Source organism: Carcharodon carcharias, chromosome 2, assembly GCF_017639515.1.
Source record: "Carcharodon carcharias isolate sCarCar2 chromosome 2, sCarCar2.pri, whole genome shotgun sequence".
In the NCBI taxonomy this organism is placed as follows: Eukaryota; Metazoa; Chordata; class Chondrichthyes; order Lamniformes; family Lamnidae; genus Carcharodon; species Carcharodon carcharias.
The window spans coordinates 221,909,111-221,928,349 of record NC_054468.1 but is presented as its reverse complement, the minus strand read 5'-3'; the positions used below and the strand labels follow the sequence as shown (position 1 = coordinate 221,928,349).

The 19,239-nt window shown below is 49.0% G+C and overlaps 1 protein-coding gene across 1 annotated transcript in view; it reads left to right on the top strand.

Annotated features, from left to right (window-relative positions):
- The window catches only part of kif26ba (kinesin family member 26Ba), a 316,541-nt gene that overhangs the window by 80,988 nt on the left and 216,314 nt on the right, over window positions 1–19,239 (top strand). The window contains exon 3 of the mRNA XM_041182843.1: window positions 12,806–13,348. Within this exon, the coding sequence (XP_041038777.1) occupies window positions 12,806–13,348 (543 nt within the window). The remainder of the gene's footprint in view (window positions 1–12,805; window positions 13,349–19,239) is intronic.

Below are 19,239 nucleotides of genomic sequence, written 5' to 3'. Positions count from 1 at the left end.
GCTCAAGAGGCCAGAATTAGAGGCATGCAGATATCTCGGTGGGTTCTGAGGCTGGAGGAGATTACTGAGGAGGGCAAGGAGGGATTTGAAATCAATGCATTTCACAGTTTATTTGAGAGGGGGAGAGACAGGTAGAGAGAGAAAGGAGGTGAAAAGGGCAGGGTGAGAGACAAAATGACAGAGTGGCTCCTTCAGATCCCTCAGACTCTGGAATTTGCCTCCTCAACTAAATCTCCCCATAACTTCAGAAACGTCCTCAAAAATCTATTCCTTAGACTATGCCTTCTGCCATCACCCTTACTTCTTCTGTCCAACTAACTTCCAACCCTTGCCTCTCCCCTCCACCCTCTCTCTGAAGCACCTTGAGATTTGGTGTTTGCACCAACATGTGAGTGATGGCTGTTTGAACATTTTGTACAGGCTGAAGGGTTGTTTGCTGTTGGCCGCTTGGGAGATGTGGGTACAATAGCCTGACAATGGGAGGCGGATCCAATTGCTCTTACTCCAGGAAGACTTGCTCACTGTTCCCATTGTTTCACATTCAGGGCTACTACAGCCTATCAGGCATCCATCCTTGTGATACACTGCCTTCCTATGCCAAGTGGAAAGCAAAAATACTCATTACCCAACTAGATGATGCTTGACTATCAGCCAAATTACCTTTCCCCCCACCCCCGCCATTTTTAATATTTTTATATCTGGTGAGGAGAATGTTCAGAGAAAATGAAAAAAAATCTTTTTTAATGTCCCGATGATTTTTCTCCAGGGTTGCAAACAGCAGTGTCCTGGAGATTGGTCTTCAATTCCCGGAGACTCTACACCAATCCTGGAGGGTTGGCAACCCTGCTTACCATGCCTTCAGTTGCCAAGGCCCTGGCTTTGGAATACCCACCCTACACCTCTCTGCCACTCTACCCCTCTTTCCTCCTTTAAGATGCTCCTTAAGACTTGCCTTTTTGACTGAGCTTTGGCTATTTGTCCTAACAGCGCCTTAATGTGGCTTGGTGTCATACTTTGTTCTATAATGCCTCTGTGAAGCACCCTGAGACATATTATTAAGTTAAAGGTGCTGGAGGTTGATGGTAGGAGGCACTTGACTCTTGCAGTGCAAGATTGAAAATTCTGTAGCTCCCCAGAACCTGCTCGCAGTGAGAGCAGAGTGCAGCTCACACCTAGCCCTCACTGTAGGCTAGAGGCCTATTATTTGCACAACACATAACGGCCCCTCACCTGGATTAGAATGATATCTTCCCTGCAAAACAGGAGAAGGCCATAAACCAGGCTCCTTATCTTCTTGTTAAATGAAATGAGTGTGTTTGGGGGAGGGGAGGAAGGGTCGAGCGGCAGCTAAACAGCACTGACCTAAAAGTAGAGGCCCTAAATCTGCTGTGATCATATGGCACCTTCTCCCCATGTCAGCCCCTTTAGCCTCCTGCAGATAACTCACTGTGGTGATGGCAGATTTAATCGCTCTGTTGTCCTTGTTCCATTTCAGCTTGGATGTTAAGGTTGGAGGTTCCTAAGGGAGTCCTCTGCAAGTTACTTAACACTAATTAACATGAGCACACATCGATCGATTCCCCACCCCTTCTCTATGCTCTCCCCTCCTGCCGCACAATTCTCCCATGCCACCGCTATTATGTAAGAAATGTTTGAATCTTTAATGAAAACAGAATGAAGTCATTCAAAACATTGCGGGTTGAGATTTACTAAACATAATTTAGCTATAGATGGTACGAGAGACCCAAGCACAGTGCTGCTCGCCAAGTAAAACTATTCCAAGACAGTTGGATCAGCAGAACATCGATAAAACCTGATACAATTTCTTTACCCGAATTGTTGCCCTCCAGTAGAATACGCTTCCCTACATTATGACAATAAATTCATTTCAGGAAATATGACTGTGAAGCTCTTTGGGACTTCCCAAGGTAATGCGAGATGTGATATTATTTTGTTCTACTGCCTGAGTGGGTAGTGATGCTGGCTGGGTTATTTGACTTGGATGAGTGGGGCTTGGGAGTTGGTGGGGTGGGAGTGGAGGTGAGGGCCATCAGGGCTGATTTTGACACTTGCCAACCACTCACTCACTCCCCACTGTGTGGATGGCCCTGCATGGCCCTCTGGAATCCTAACGGACTTTCCCCTCCCTGGCGCTGGGTTTGGGGCAGGCCAGGAATACCTTCTCTTTACCCCATCAGCGAATAGACAAGACAACGCCAACATCCTCTCATCCCATCTCCCGTCCAGGTGTTCTCTGCATCGGTTTGAGCAGATGTGAATGTGGAAAAGGTATCCATTTTCAAGCATGTTAGCTCTCACTTTCTGGGTAATATGGTTGTGGTTTTTGAAGTCCCACTCCACAGACCTGGGAACCAAAATCTAGGCTGACACTCCCCAGTGCAGTACTGAGGGAGTGCTGCACTGTTGGAGGTGCTGTCTTTCAGATGAGACACTTAGGCGGATGTAAAAGACACTAGTTTGAAACAGAGCAGGGGTGTCTTGGACAGAACATAACTAATCACTCCGATTAAGAATTTCAACTGGCCCAGACTCTGTGTGTATGAGCGTCGATTCCGATATCCTCGCATGCGGTAGCCGAAGTCTCCATCTGGATCGAGGGACCAATACAGCAATAGCAATTCGCCCCCTTCCTCTCTCACTGGTTCCTCGGGCTCTAAAGATATGATCACGAGACTGAAACACTGCTAAAATCAGATTCTCCGGCCATTACCACGCTGTTGTTTATGGGAGCTTGCTGTGCGCAAATTGGCTGCTGCCTTTTCTACATGACAACAGTGACTGCACTTCAGAAAGTGCATTAATTGGTTCTAAATGCATTTGGGATGTCCTGAGGTCATGAGAGGCACTATTGAAATTCAGGCCTTTCTTTTCTCCACGTTTAATGATAGTGCTCCCGTTCCTCATCGCTGACCTATTGCAGGTAATTGGGATCAAGCCGGGGTTACACCGCAATGGGAAATTTTGTTGAGCTGTTCAGTAAAAGCTAGGTTTTGTGTGAGGATTATGTATTGTGTGAGTGGTGTAGCAGGCCACCACATGATGTGACAACGTCTGTGGACTTACATTAAAACTGCAATTGAAAATGTAGTAGCGTCAGATCCTTGGAGCCCAAGGAGCCAGCGAGGGAGGAAGGGAATTAATTGCTATTCCTACATTGGTTCCCGCTGGTCAAGACGGAGGCTTTGGCTACTGCATGCGAGGATATCGGAGTTGACGCTCGTACACACAGAGTCTGGGCCAGTTGAAATTCTTAACCAGAGCGACCAGATATGTTCTGACCTTCTGAAATTCACTCTAACGCTGAGGAGGCAGAGGTTGAAGTGCAAGTGGGAGATTTATGTGATAGAGAGGAAGGCGTAGGACAATGCTTTTGACAGCTATCCTTTCAGATCAGTCTAGTGACTGGCTGTCTGCTCTTGTCAGTTCAAATTTTGCAGAGCCCCTTTGAAGTGTCCTGGCTCCATCTAATGACTGTGAAATGTTAGCTGGAGTGTGCAGGTCAGAGCAGTGGCAGCTCCTGAATCTGCTTTCACCACTTTGGGGCTATTTAAATTGAATAAATCTGCAGCTTCAGAATAAAATGACAGCCAGATTGTGCCAGATTGTTGTAAAATCCCAACTAGCCCACAGAAGTTTTTCATCTCATCTAAAACTATGTCGCTCGTGTCCCAATCTTGCACCAGGTTCCACTCAATCATTCCCGCTGTGCTCACTGTTCCATTTTGGCTCTCCCCCTCCACCCAAACAGCTCAAATTTATAATTCTCATCTTTGTGTTCAAATCTCATCATGGCCTCACTCTCCCACCCTCCCCCGCTGCCCATCTCCACTATAACCTCCTCTAGCCCTATAACTCTCTGAGATCACTGTGATCCCCAAACCCTGATCTCCTGTGCACCGCCCGCCATGCCTGAGATCCCACACCTTGGGGGTTGTGCAGCTATCTTAAGCCTGAATGCGCAGAATTCTCTTCCTCCACCTCTCCACCTCTCAATATCTTTTTCCTCCTTTAACCCTATCCTTTGACCAGCTTTCTAGTTGTCCGCCCCACAAACCTCTTCCCTTTGGCTCATTGTTATTTTTTTTTTTGCCCGACAACGCTTTAGTGAAACCTTTTTCTATGTTAAAGATGACAGGGGAATGCAGGTGATTGTGAGGGAACCAACAGCCTTGGCCTGCTCCTACCCATGTGCGACTCCAGTCCCACACCGCATGGGTGACCCTCAATGGCCCTTGTGGCAATGAGTGACAGAGGGTAAACACAGCCTTGCCAACGTCTCTCACACCCTGACAGCTAAAAGTACAATTCTGTTGCCAAAGCTCTTGAATACGATGCTTGTGCCTCCCAGATCAGCCCCTAGCCACTGCCGTGACTTTCCGCAGAAGTCTCGGGTGTCCTTGGAATTTGTCTGCTTGTGTTTGAGAACCAGAATCGGTACTTCAGAACCAGTTTAAGGGAACGATAAGGCACAAGAACTGGAAGAGACGTCCATCGTTCATCATCAGCACCCACAACTTGCATTTGTGTGGCACCTTTAATGCAAAAAACATTCTAAGGTGCTTTACAGAGAGCACTCAGAGGATGAGGTGCAATGCGGTGCCACGCCTCCCAAACCCATTGGCTTTACCATCTAGAAGGACAAGGGCTGTAGGCCCCTGGGGACCCCATCACTTCCAAACTCCTCCTCAATTCACCCACCATCCTGACTGGGAAAAATGTTGCTGTCCCTGCATTGCCACAGGGTGAAAATCCTAGAACTCTCTTACTGACTGTGGGGTGCACTGCACTGGTTCAAGAAGGCGGCTCACCACCACCTCCTCAGGGGGAAATTAGGGATGAGCAATGCTGCCCAAACCTCAGAAGTTAATACAGAACCATACAGCGCGGAAGTACACGAGAAATTGGAGCAGGAGTTAGACTACACGGCCTCTCAAGTCTGTTCTGCCATTTGATACGATCATGGCTGATCTTCTGCCTCGACCCCACTTCCCTGGCCATATCCCTTGATTTCCAGACATACCAAAAATCTATCTACCTCAGCCTTGAATACACTCAATGATTAGCCCTCTGGGCTAGACAATTCCAAGATTCACAAGGCTCTGAATGAAGAAATTCCCCCTCATCTCAGTCCTAAAAGGTCGGCCCTTATTCTGAGACTATGCACCACTGTTCTAGGTTCCCCAGCCAGGGGAAACAACCTCTCAGTGTCTATCCAGTCAAACCCACTTTGCAGCTCTTTCCATGGGGTTCTGCAAATATTTCCCTTTCAGGTACTTTTCTGAATCCCTTTTGAAAGTTACTGTTGAATCTGCTTCCACCATCTGTTCAGGTGGATCTCACTGGCCACAAAAGGGAATCTCCTCGTCTCTCACTCTCTGGTTCTTTTGTCAGTTGTCTTAAATGACTTAAAGGGCTAAAGTGGAGATGATGGCATAGTAGCAATGTCATTAAACTAGTAATACAGAGACTTGGCTTATATGCTCCAGGAGCAAGAGTTCAAATCCCACCATGGCAACGGGTAGAATTTAAATTCAATTAGCAAAATCTAGAATTGAAAGCTAGTCTCAGTAATGGTGAACATCTGGTTCACTAATGTTATTTTGGGAAGGAAATCTGCCATCCTTACCTGGTCTGGCCTATGTGTGACTCCACACCCACAGCAATGTGGCTGACTCTTAACTGCCGTCTGAAATGTCCTAGCAAGCCACTCAGTTCAAGGGTAATTAGGGATGGGCGACAAATGCTGACCTTCCCAGCGATGCTCACATCCCATGAAAGAAGGAATAAAAAGGTAACCTCAATGGGCATAAAGGCCTCTTCTGACAGTGGCCTAGATGCACCTCTATTCGTAAAAGCTAAACAAGGCAAATCTGGCCAGTAACAAGGGCAGTGGAGCTGAGTTCAATTCATCACTAAGGTAGACTCTCGGAATGTGAATCTCATGTTTCTCGGGATCCAACAAGAGGAAAGGCTTATGTCACTTGAGGTAGGCCATGTGTGAAGGTAACATGTGACCCAGTGGTTGGCTGACCTGGAAGCTGCCCCATTCCAGAATTCAGTATTTTATGATTGGAGGCCTGGGGGCAAATTTCAGCATCAATTATTAATGTCTCTTTATGCACCATTATACATGATGTCCGTAGATCTTATGTTTTAATAATTAACACTTAAAACAGAGCATCCATGCTACATAATCAATAATTAAAACTGGCTTCTTAGATACTTTTGTTTCCCGTGTCTCTGATGATCGTGGCAGTCAATGAAGAACATCTGGTTCTCTTTCCACCATTGAGAATTGCTCAGCTAATGAAACAATTCTCAATCTGGCACTTGGCAAGTGAGTCATGGATGGTGTGGGTGCCTATGGGGATGAGGCGAGAGCAGCAGAGAGAATGAGGGAGAGCAGGGCAGAGAGAGAGAGAGAGGGTGAGACCAGGACAGAGAGAGAAGAACAGGAAGGAGAGAGCAGGATTGAAAGAGAGAGGGCAGGACAGAGAGAAAGGGAGAGCAGGAAAATGATTCAATCTCTTTCACTTCTTGCAGCTGATGACATGGTGGCTTTGGAGCAGGGCTCCCAAACTGTGGGTTGTGACCCTCAGCCGGGGTCACGAGATGAGATTTTGGGTCACGAGGTCTGAGGCAGCAACGGCTACCACCATGGAGCTCAGACTGATTCCTGACAGCTGCGAGGTCCCTTTAAACCCTCACTTTGTTTCTATTAGTGGGGGTGGCCTGACAGACAGGTCTTTGAGACCTGATTGCTGCTACAAAAAAAACCATGAAAAGGTATTTGTTTGTTTTTTAAAAAATCGCTGCAACTCAAACACTTCCCACCACTGTCAACCTCACTCCCCATCCCCAACCTCAGCTCAGCAGCTGAACCCCATGCCCCACTCACCAGCTGGAGGCCACCAGCCTACAACCCCCCCAACACTCAACAACTTCCGTACCTCCCTAATTTTCACATGGCCGGGGGGGTGGGGGGCAGTCATTAAAATGGGGTCACATCAAGAAAATGTTTGGGAAGCACTGCTATAGATAAAGATGGGACTGGTGAGCAGAGGGAGAGGAACTGGTGAGCAGAGGAAGAGGGGACTGGTGAGCAGAGGGAGAGGGGACTGGGGAGAGGGGGCTGGTGAGCAGAGGGAGAGGGATTGGTGAGCAGAGGGAGAGGGGACTGGTGAGCAGAGGGAGATGGGACTGGTGAGCAGAGGGAGAGGGACTGGTGAGCAGAGGGAGAGGGGACTGGTGAGCAGAGGGAGAGGGGACTGGTGAGCAGAGGGAGAGGGGACTGGTGAGCAGAGGGAGAGGGGACTGGTGAGCAGAGGGAGAGGGGACTGGTGAGCAGAGGGAGAGGGGACTGGTGAGCAGATGGAGAGGGGACTGGTGAGCAGAGGGAGAGGGGACTGGTGAGCAGAGGGAGAGGGGGCAGGTGGGCAGAGGGAGAAGGGACTGGTGAGCAGAGGGAGAGGAACTGGTGAGCAGAGGAAGAGGGGACTGGTGAGCAGAGGGAGAGGGGACTGGGGAGAGGGGGCTGGTGAGCAGAGGGAGAGGGGAATGGGGAGCAGAGGGAGAGGGGACTGGTGAGCAGATGGAGAGGGGACTGGTGAGCAGATGGAGAGGGGACTGGTGAGCAGAGGGAGAGGGGACTGGTGAGCAGATGGAGAGGGGACTGGTGAGCAGATGGAGAGGGGACTGGTGAGCAGAGGGAGAGGGGACTGGGGAGCAGAGGGAGAGGGATTGGTGAGCAGATGGAGAGGGGACTGGGGAGCAGAGGGAGAGGGGACTGGGGAGCAGAGGGAGAGGGGACTGGTGAGCAGATGGAGAGGGGACTGGTGAGCAGAGGGAGAGGGATTGGTGAGCAGAGGGAGAGGGGACTGGTGAGCAGATGGAGAGGGGACTGGTGAGCAGAGGGAGAGGGATTGGTGAGCAGATGGAGAGGGGACTGGTGAGCAGAGGGAGAGGGATTGGTGAGCAGATGGAGCGGGGACTGATGAGCAGATGGAGAGGGGACTGGTGAGCAAATGGAGAGGGGACTGGTGAGCAGAGGGAGAGGGGACTGGTGAGCAGAGGGAGAGGGGACTGGTGAGCAGATGGAGAGGGGACTGGTGAGCAGAGGGAGAGGGGACTGGTGAGCAGATGGAGAGGGGACTGGGGAGCAGAGGGAGAGGGGACTGGGGAGCAGAGGGAGAGGGGACTGGGGAGCAGAGGGAGAGGGGACTGGTGAGCAGATGGAGAGGGGACTGGTGAGCAGATGGAGAGGGGACTGGTGAGCAGAGGGAGAGGGGACTGGTGAGCAGATGGAGAGGGGACTGGTGAGCAGAGGGAGAGGGGACTGGTGAGCAGAGGGAGAGGGGACTGGTGAGCAGATGGAGAGGGGACTGGTGAGCAGAGGGAGAGGGGACTGGTGAGCAGAGGGAGAGGGGACTGGTGAGCAGATGGAGAGGGGACTGGTGAGCAGAGGGAGAGGGGACTGGTGAGCAGATGGAGAGGGGACTGGTGAGCAGAGGGAGAGGGGACTGGTGAGCAGAGGGAGAGGGGACTGGGGAGCAGAGGGAGAGGGGACTGGGGAGCAGAGGGAGAGGGGGCAGGTGGGCAGATGGAGAGGGGACTGGTGAGCAGAGGGAGAGGGGACTGGGGAGCAGAGGGAGAGGGGACTGGGGAGCAGAGGCTCTTATAGCTGAAGGGGAAAATGAACTACAGAGATGGGGAAAGCCTCATGTCTGATGCACGATAAAATTGTTCTCAGTACCTCTGGGCTAGGAAAGGGGATACATTGACCAAGTTTCTCTCTCCTGGTTGTTGTCCAGCAAAATCCCCACCCAAGCCCCCCACACCCCCCTCCCCCTACAAACGGCCCCAACTCCCCACCCATGAAGCGAAACATGAAGACATCAGGTGAAGATCAGATCGGACTCACCTGTCCTCTCACCTCCTCTCTGACACCTCCAACCTCCGCACACCAATTGTTATTGCTAACTGCCCAGAACAGCTAATGAAAAATTGTCCATTACGAGATTTAGCCAGGCCTCATGGAACAGTATTCCAGCAATAAGTCAAGACTTCTGGGAGGGGAGGAGAGTGCAAAATAACTGGGGAGAGGCAAACAAGATGGCCACCCATATTGTAGCCAAAGGGCACTCATCATTGTGGTGTTCCTCTGGAGATGAGAAGAGTTTTAGCAGATAAAATCTTACTTGAAAAGAAAAGGACACATGTACAACCATTTCAAGTGTGTGTGTGTGATTGTGTGCTTCTGAGAGCGCGTGTACCTATGTGTGCAAGTGTTTGTATGTGCATAGTGACTTGGAAAAAAGGGGAAGCACGAAGGGTGGGGTAGACCTGGGGCTTGGAAGGTGATGTGGAAAAGTCTTGCATTTATTTAGTATCTTAACATATCCCAGAAACCCAAGGGATAGAGCGGGATTTTGGGACTGACTGGATTACTGTACAGAAAGCCAGTACTGATGTTCTCATGTGTGATGCGACAGTGATGAAACACAAGGCAATGAGTGAGTTGTAAACCTTGGGATTGTCACTAATCTTAATCTCTTTGCTTCTTGAACTGAGCTAAGATACTACCCAGAAACTTTCTAGTTCGGGTCACATCTCATGAACACAACTTCATTCATATAACACCTTTTAGTGCAATAAAATAAATCAATACACCTTACGAGAGAGGTAATGAATACAGATTTGATATGAAGCTGCACAAGGAGAGATTAGGCTAGATGATCAAAGATGTAGGTTTTAAGGAACGTTTTAAAGGAGGAAAGAGAGTTGGGAAGGTATAGGGAGGGAATTCCAGAGCTTTGGGGCCAAGGCAACTGGAGGCATGGCTGCCAATAGTATAATGATGAAATTGGGGATGCTCAGGAGGCCAGAATTGGCAGAGTAGAGATCTAGGTGTGGTTATAGGGCTGTAGGTGATAACCAAGACAGGGAGGGACGAGGCCCTGGAGGGATTTGAAAAGAAAGAATGGGATTTTTAAAATCGAGGTCAGTGAACACAGAGGCTGGGGCAATGGGACTTTGAATTAGGACACGGGGCTGTAGAGTTTTGACTGAACTGAAACTTCCAAACAGCTAAAAAAAAAAGTGTGGATATCACTGGGTTACAATCAGCAGAGATGAACAGCTGATAGCTGGGGGTTTGGAATTGCCAATTCCAGTTGGACAGATTCCTGGAGGCTTCATCATCATGACCTCCAACTGCCCACCCACGCACTCCCGCCATTGGCTGACCGATGTGTCCATCCTGACGATGCGCCACAATCCCACTCCAATCAGACGGCGAATAGCTTCTCCATTTCTCCTGTTCAGTTCACTGTCCTTTTCCCATATACTTTTTAAAAACAACTATTAAAAGTGTTTAAAGAAACAAAAATAAAAGTATTGTGGTTTAATTTAAAAAAAAACCCCACAATTCTCCTGAATTCAGTGGCCTGGAGATAAGCCTTTCATTCCTGGTGACTCCAAACCAACCCTGGAGGGGGTGGAGCTTGTGGTTTACAGCCCTCAATGCTGAGAGCGGAGGTGAGGGTTATGAGTCTTTCCCTTTCAGTAAATGGGTTCCAGGTGGTTGGGTCTGTGAAAGAGTTAGTTAGAGGCCCAGCCACCATAAAGTAGTAGCAATTTACATTGATAGCTGGACCATTTGTATTCCAAATGAGCAGCTTGGTCTCATTTGCAGAAACCCCTAATTGTCTGGATTCATAAGGGCCTCACAGCGACAGTCTCTCAGAGTTCCTGACCTCCTGGGCTATAATGAAAGAGGTGCTGGCACCCAGATCACCATTCTGTCTTTATTTAAATTTGATTCCTCTGATGTGAGCGTCACCAACCAGCAAGGCCGACATTTAATGTCCATCCCCCTAATTGCCCTGAGAAGGTGGCGATCGGACCTCTTTTTGAACCACTGAATGGGACTTTTTTTTTAATGCAACCTATGGCTTGCTCGGGCCGGTACAGAGCGCAGTCAGGAGTCAAAGTTTGGGGCAAGTATTTAATGGAGGCGATGGGGGGAGTCTCACCCGCCGGTGAGAGCCCCATGCCAACTCCTTTCGGGAAGCTCCGCCGAACTAAGTGCCAATCAAGCACCTAACTGGGCAGAGGTAGGTCTTCACCAAGTCCGAGGATCCCCGGGGCAGAAATCCCAGCCTCTCCAGAGCTGCCGGCCAGTCAGTCAGGCAGCTGTGCATTGCTCAGCAGCGCTATTGGGAGTGTGGTGGCTCCTAACAGGAGTGCACCCACCCGAGGCCCAGGATGGACCACGGGTGAGTGGCGGTGGGATTGAGGGGGGGGGGTCAAGAGGGGAGAAGGGTTGGTCGGTAGCAAGGACAGGAAGACGGCTCTCAGCGGGCCTCCCCCACGCCCCCCTTTCAGATGCCGGGTCCCTCGATCAGGCACCCGCCCTGTGGAAGCCTGCAGCATCCCTGACTGGATTTGCTTTGCAGTCTTACCACATGGCGAGTCCCTGGCCTGTTGCCAGATTAGTGCCAGCGGCGGTGGGATGAGGCCCTTAATTGGGGATCAATTACCCACTTAAGGGCCTCAAGTGGCGGCTGGGCGGAAACTGCGCCCCAGACTAATCGGGTTGGAAGCAGGAAAGTGGCAGGGTCCCTACCTGCCACCCTCATGTCTGATTAAATCCCGCCCCCCCCCCACCCCGGACACCAAACTCGCCTATTAAATTCCACCCCTGGCGTAGGATGGAGTTGCGTTCAGAATCACAGAATCATAAAGCACCAAGGAGACCATTTGGCCCATCGTACCCATGCCGGCTCTTTGAAAGAGTCGCTCTTTCCCGGCTCTTTCGCCATAGCCCTGAAAATTTCTGCCCTTCAAATGTTTACCTCGATCTCCTTTGAAGTTACTGTTGAATCTGCTTCAACAACCCTTTCAGAGAGTGTATTCCAGATCACAATAACTCGCTGGATAAAGAACACACAAGCCAGATCATGTAAGGATGACAGGTTTTCTGCCCTAAAGGGCAATAGTGAACTAATTGGATTTGTAGAGCAGTTGGGCAGATTCAGGGCCAGTTCTGCCGATGCTTTTACTAGGTTTGCCCAGATTCGTAAAACTGAAATACCAGTTATGCAATTTGCTGTTTATTGCTGGAAAAGGAGACATGTTGAAACTTTTCATCTTGCACTCATCAGGACACCGCAAGAATACTAACATAAGGGGAAGACAACAATTTATACTGTTTGTGAAGAGAGTGCTGATTGGTTGGCAAGTGGACTCTGATTGGTAGACGTTGCCATAGAGAATGCACCTGTGAGGTGCAATTTGTGTATGTGTTCTTTCTGTCTGGAAAGAACAGGCCCCTGTGTATTAATATATTTAGCTTCCATAATATATGTAGCTTCCATATTAATACACAGGGACTTGTTCTTCGTAGACAGAAAGAACATGTACATACATTGTGGTTGTTTCAGCTAAACAAAATAAGTGACAACCATTTGACATGTCTATTTTTTCAGCAATACTCAAGTTCTGTACTACCACTCAACTATTAGTTTGCTCTTTGTGGGAGCTTGCTGTGTGTAAATTGGCTGGCATGTTACTACAGCGATGAGACTTCATTCAGCCACTTCACTGGCTATGAAAAGCTTTGGGATGTCCTGAGGTAATAAAAGGTGCTATCGAAATACTGATTCTTTGTTGGTTGTTGAACAATGGAAACTAGATGTCAGTTTCCCTGGTGAAAAATAATTGGAACTTGCAGTGGTAACTCACTCCCTCCCTTCATGTAACGACTCCTTCTTTTTATTCACAGGACCCGGCTTTCTCTGCTCTGATCCACGACAAACTGCAGGTGCCCAACACTACCCGCAAAGCCTGGAATGAACGCGACAACAGGTGTGATATCTGTGCAACCCACCTCAACCAGCTGAAGCAGGAGGCTATCCAGATGGTGCAGACACTGGAGCAAGCAGCCACCTTGGAGCAGTACGACCCATTACCAGGCTCGCCTCCGCCCCTCTCTAACATCCCCTCGCTGGTGGGCTCGCGCAACATTGGCAGCCTACAGGCAACCCGGGACTGGGCCTTCGTCCCAGCAGCCTATGCTGCTACCACCACATATGCTGGCTTCCTGACCAACAAGCATGCGGGCAAGCCCAACTCGTTGGGCATCGTCAGTGGCGCAGAGAAGAAGGGGGCCCCCTCTGGGCATCCAGTCACCAAGGCCGGGCTGCAGATGGCCACCAGCCCTAGCAATGGCAACATCCTGAGCTCAGTTGCCATCCAGGCCCACCAGTACCTGGAAGGAACATGGTCTGTGTCCAGGACGAATGGCGTGACGCTCTATCCATACCCAGTAAGTGTTTATAAGGCAAGAGCATTGCGCGCACACACACAAACACACACACAAATACACACACACACAAATATACATACACACAAAAACACACACACACAAATATACACACACACAGACAAATATACACACACAAAAACACACATACACACAAATAAAATCTCACACACAGATTCAAATACACACACACACAAACAAAAATACACACACACAAATACAAATACACGCACACACTCACACACACACAAGTACACACACATACACACAAGTACGCACACACACACAAATACGCACACACACACTAATACGCACACACAGGCACAGACACACATGCAGACACATACGCTTAGACAGACACACAAATACGCACACACACTAATAAACACACACTGACACAAATATACACACAAATACACACACACAAATTAACATGCACACACACAAATACACACATACACACAAATATACACACACACAGGCACAAATACATACACAGATACACACACAGATACACATGCAGACACACACACTCATACAGACATATACCCAGACACGCACACACACACACACACATACTCATACAGACGTACCCAGACACACAGACACACACCCACACAAATACATACACACGCACAAGACACAAACACAGGCACACACACAGACATGCAGACACATATGTACACACAGACACACACACACATAAAAATAGATATACATAACTACACGCACACCCACAAATGCACAAATACGCATACACACAAACACACATCCACACACATGCACACACAAACACAAGTATACACACAAAAGCCTCACACTTCACATGCATCTACAATTGCACACACATAAATACATATATGTACATACACAAATGTGCACACATACACATTCACTCACACACATACATATGCACACACAGACACACACACACAGACACACACATATGCACACAGACAGAAAACTTGAGATCGTCCAAAACTCTGCTGCCCTTACCCTAGAATACAGCAACTCCTTCCTGTTCACTCATTCTCTCCTGTGCTCCTGACCTACTTTGTCTCCAGGTCTGGCAATGCATCATCTTTAAAATGTTTTAAAGCCCCTTCATGCCCTTGCACCCCCACCCCACCCTCATATCTCCAGCCTCCTGCAGCCCTACAACCCACTTCTCCAATTCTGGCCTTTCACACATCTGGAAATTTACTCCCTCCGCCATTGTGGGCATGGCTTCAGCTGCCTAGGTTCAAAGCTCTGTAACTCCCTCCCTGGAGCTCTCAGTTTCTCCACCTCAGTTACCACCTTTAGTCACGTGGTCATCCAACTCTCTGCTGACCGTGTGTTAACCCTCAGCAAGTCCTGTTTTCCTATCACCCATGTGCTCGCCTACTTTGGCACCCGGTCAAGCAATGTCTTGACTTTAAAAATCTCATCCTTGTTATCAAAACCCTCTATGGCCTCGCCCCTCCCTTTTCCTGTAATCTCCTCCAGCCCCACAACCCTCCGAGATACCTGCACTCCTCTAATCCCGACCTCTTGAGGACACCCACTTTTAATCGTTGGTGGCCATGCCTTCAGTTTCCTGGGCCCTAAGCTCTGGAATTCCCTCCTGAATCTGTGGTCACTGTACCTCAAACAAATTCACTGCTTCTGAAGCACTTTGAGATGTTTCTGAGAGATGTTAAGCTGCCTAGATTAGGCTCGTATCTCTTGAGTGGAGGAGATGTTGGGGTGTTTTAATTGAGGTGTCTAAGATGATTAAAGGAGTTGATCTGTGGAGAGAAACTATTTCCTCTGGGTAGGGGAGTCCAGAATAAGGGGGCATAACCTTAAAATCAGAACTAGGCCATTCAGCGATGATGGGCTGTATTTTCGCGGAGAGACTCCATGGAGGGGTGAAAATCGCAGCTGGGACCTGACTCCGGGATTCCCGACCCCATTCCCGGGGTTTCCAGTTATCAGGAGCACCTTTTAAGGGTGGGGGCTGGTTAGGTTGTGAGCCTGCACCCTGCATTCCTGACAGGACTGGCTCCGTTGCGAGGATAGGTGTGGCCTAGTCCTCCGCAATTTTCATGGAGCCAGACCAGCTTTTCAAAGAGCCGTGGAGAAGAGTCGTGAACCATAATCTGCATGAGGGAACCTTTTGAAAGGTGTGTTCAGAAGGTCCTCCTCTTGCCCTACCACCCACCCCCTATAGCCCCCGCTCTCCTCATGCTGAGGTATGCCACCTACCCACTCTCTACGGTCTCTTATGCCCCCATGCCAAGCTATGGCACTTGCATGCATACTATACACTGTGTAGAACCAATGAACCACGTAATGAGAGAAGGATGTGTAAAATATAAGTTCATTATGCATTCTTGATGGAGAGCCTAGACATTCATTAGAATTCTAAAACACTTGAGCCCCACTTTTATTGGGCTGTAGTAAAAGAGTTTTTTTTAAGGAAGTGGAAAATTATCAATGAATGATTTTTTTTCAAGCTTTTCTTACACATTCTATTGTCACAATGGGGTTCATTGGTTACATACAGCGAATGGCCATGGAAGTGCTCTAGCTTGGCATGGGGTCATGAGGGGCCATAGGGGTGAGTGGTGAGGGGGTGGGTGACGTAGCTTGGCATGGGGGGGCATGATGGACGAAAGGGAACAAGTGGATCATACCTTGGCATGGGGCATGTGGGGCCATGGGGACGGGTGGTGTGGGGGGAGGGTGGTCATAAGGTGGCATGGATGGGGCATGGGGAATGTCTGGGCTGTGAGGGCTGGAGGGCCATAACTTTTTCAGTATCACTGGGGTGTAGTGCCACAGCCCTGAGGTGGGCCTTTTAAACAGCCTGCCCCCGGCACCCGGCAGCCCCTGTGTCTGCCTCCAAGCTCTTCCCCAGACCCAGCTGCAGCCCCACCCTGATCGCCCAGTCCCCTCAATGAAAATCCCACCGTTCCTGGCACTTTCTCCTGAGGTGGGCCCGACTCCCGCTACCCGCCTCGAGGATGAATCCCCCAGCCTGATGTAAGGAAGCACAAAGGGCTGTAGAAACCTGAAACTCTCTCCCACCCCACCCCCCCCCACCCCCCAAATGCTGATGAGTCAATTAAGCATTACTAAACGGAGCTTGATAGGTTTTTGTTTGGAAATGGCATTGAGGTGGGTAGATGGAGTTAAGATACAGATCTCTGTGGTTAATGGATGGGCTGAATGGCCTACTCATCTTGTGGCTCCTAAATGCAAGTCTTGCGTTCTTTCTTAATTATGTGTACAATGCTTAACAAGGAGCAAGCAGAGGAAATGATCCCCTCCAGGTCTCTGAACCTGGTTGATCTTTGAAAGTGATCCAGATGGTCACACTCTGGTTATTTATGAGATGGGCCTGGTTGACAAAGATGGATACGTGGGGAGGAACAGAAACAATAATCAAAGAGCAAACTCACCACTGGTAATGTACAGAACCTCCAGAGTGTAGCTGAACAAACACCACACCAGCTTAGCGAGAACATAAAAGGCAGCACTCTTTCCAAAACCCTGACTGCTTCTCAATTGGAGTCAGCTTTGACCTTTTAAATTCCATTGAGATAAATTAGAAAAACGTTGGGAACTTTGCCTGTGAGATGAAAGTACCTGTGCTGACTGTTTTAATGCTCCTTTAAAGCAGATGGGGATGTTTTGGGGGAATTATTATTGTAACATGCTCACTCCGTTTACTTAGAATCGTGGAATCTTACGGCACAGAAGGAGGCCATTGGCCCATTGTGCCCATGCTGGCTCCTTGAAGCAGCTATCCAATTAGAACAACCCCACCCCCCACATTGTCTGCAAATGTTTATTTTTAAGCGTTTATCCAATTCCCTGTTGAAAGTTACTGTTGAATCTGCTTCCACCGCTCTTTCAGACAGTGCATTCCAGGTCTTCATAACTCGCTGTGTAATGGAGTGGACCATGCGGCCCTTCTCTCTGTATCCTAGCCCAGATGATGAGTGTCAATGGGCTACTTGTCACTTGGCCTCCTGCATATCTCACCCTCCCTTGGTCTCTTTGTGGGTGGCAGGGCCTTTAGCTGCTTTGGGGAGCAGGTGGCATTGTGGTAATCCAGCGGTCCAGGCTAATGCTCTGGGAACATGGGTTCAATTCCCACCACAGCAGCTGGTGAAATTTAAGTTTAATGAATTAATCTGGAATATTAAGCTGGTCTCAGTAATGTTGGCCATGACAACAATCATCAATAGTTGTTAAAACCCATCTGTGGGTTTTACTAATGTCCTTCACGGAAGGAAATCTGCCATCCTTACCTGGTCTGGCCTATTTGTGACTCCAGACCCACAGCAATGTGGCTGACTCTTAACTGCCTTCTGAAATGGCCTAGCAAGCCACTCAGTTTAAGGGCAATTAGGGATGGGCAACAAATGTTGGCCTTGCCAGCAATGTCCACATCCCATGAAAGATAAAGAAAAAAGAATTGATGGAGCTCTTTGCCCATCTGCATCCCTCTCCTTTAAAAATAAATTTCTCAAGCCCCATTTATTTCTTGCAGGCCACCTCAAACTCTAATTTCTGGCTTGGCGGCCCTGTCTAACTTCCATAAAGTGTCATTGTGCACATTAGAGATGTCACATAAATCTATATAATTTTCCATGGCCGGGTAAGGGGCGAATCAGATTAAAGGCTGGTAATCACTTTCCCTAGTGACTGAGGCGGGGTTGGAAACTCTTGCTGATTCAAAAGCACCAGCCCCCACCTCCCCCTGCACCCTCCCCCAGTGATGCACTGCCCACATGGCATTGGAGTACTGAGTCCAAATTGTAAAGCTCCCTCCCTCCCACCAGACCAGGTAAAATCAGATAACTCTACACAGACCAGAGATCAAACTTTGCCAACCCCTATGACTAAGCCAGCCTATGGCTTTCCCAAATGAGTCTTTGCTACCTGCTGTAAATTTAGGGTTCTAGTTAATGGCCGCTCAGGTGCCCTTGACCCCTATGGCAGTGTGTCTGAGTGATGGGTACATCAGCATTTAAACAGCATTGATAGTCTCTCTTGAGACACTTCCCTCCAAAGGAATGTGCCAAAACATGCCAGGAACTGACACATCATTATATAGAGAGGTTGTGAGACAGCCCTTAGCAATGGCTTAGCAAATCCCAACTTCTCATCCACAAAGCAAGGAAGTGGACAACCTAATTTAGATGAAGAGAGAATAGAAAAGGAGGAGGCCACCCACTTATAAAAAAGAAAATAAATTAACCGTTATGGGGCACCTCCTTAACTGCAGGAGGAACTGTTGTTCAGACCAAGGGAGTATTTACTCTTTTGGGTTTATTATTTGTGTTGCTAATCATTTACAGCCAGCTGGGTGCCGATGAATGAATGATTCCTTGTGAAGTCAGGCTGCCCCATTTTAGAGAAGTGAGTTCCTGAATGCCTCTCAACCGTCCGCCTGGCTGAATTTTCCCAGCAAACTGTGAGACTGCCCAGAGGTCACTCTACCCCTGAAGAGCTTGTGGGCCACCTTACCCCTAACAGCGCGGGTCTGATCGCCACCACTCTTACCCGGCCTGTTAAACGTTAGTTCCTCGAGTTTGAGTGTTGGGGCGCTAATGGAGCCTGCTAGGCGGGCTGGAAGTCTGGGTCTATACCCAGAAAGATCCAACCATTGGGTTGACCTTGACTTTCTCCCCTTCTCCATCCGTCCTCCCTCGAGTTGGTGCCCATAAAAGTGACCATCCTTCATGTATGAGCCAAGACAGGAAGGCTCTGGTAAATAAAGACCCTGTGGGCAGAATCCCATGCCCTCCTCTGTGGAGAGTTTGTTGGAGGTGGGGGTTCATTTAATCAGGTGAGATTGTGTCAGGTAGGGACACCGTCACTTTCTCGCTTGCACCCCAATTAAATCTGTGGCAGGG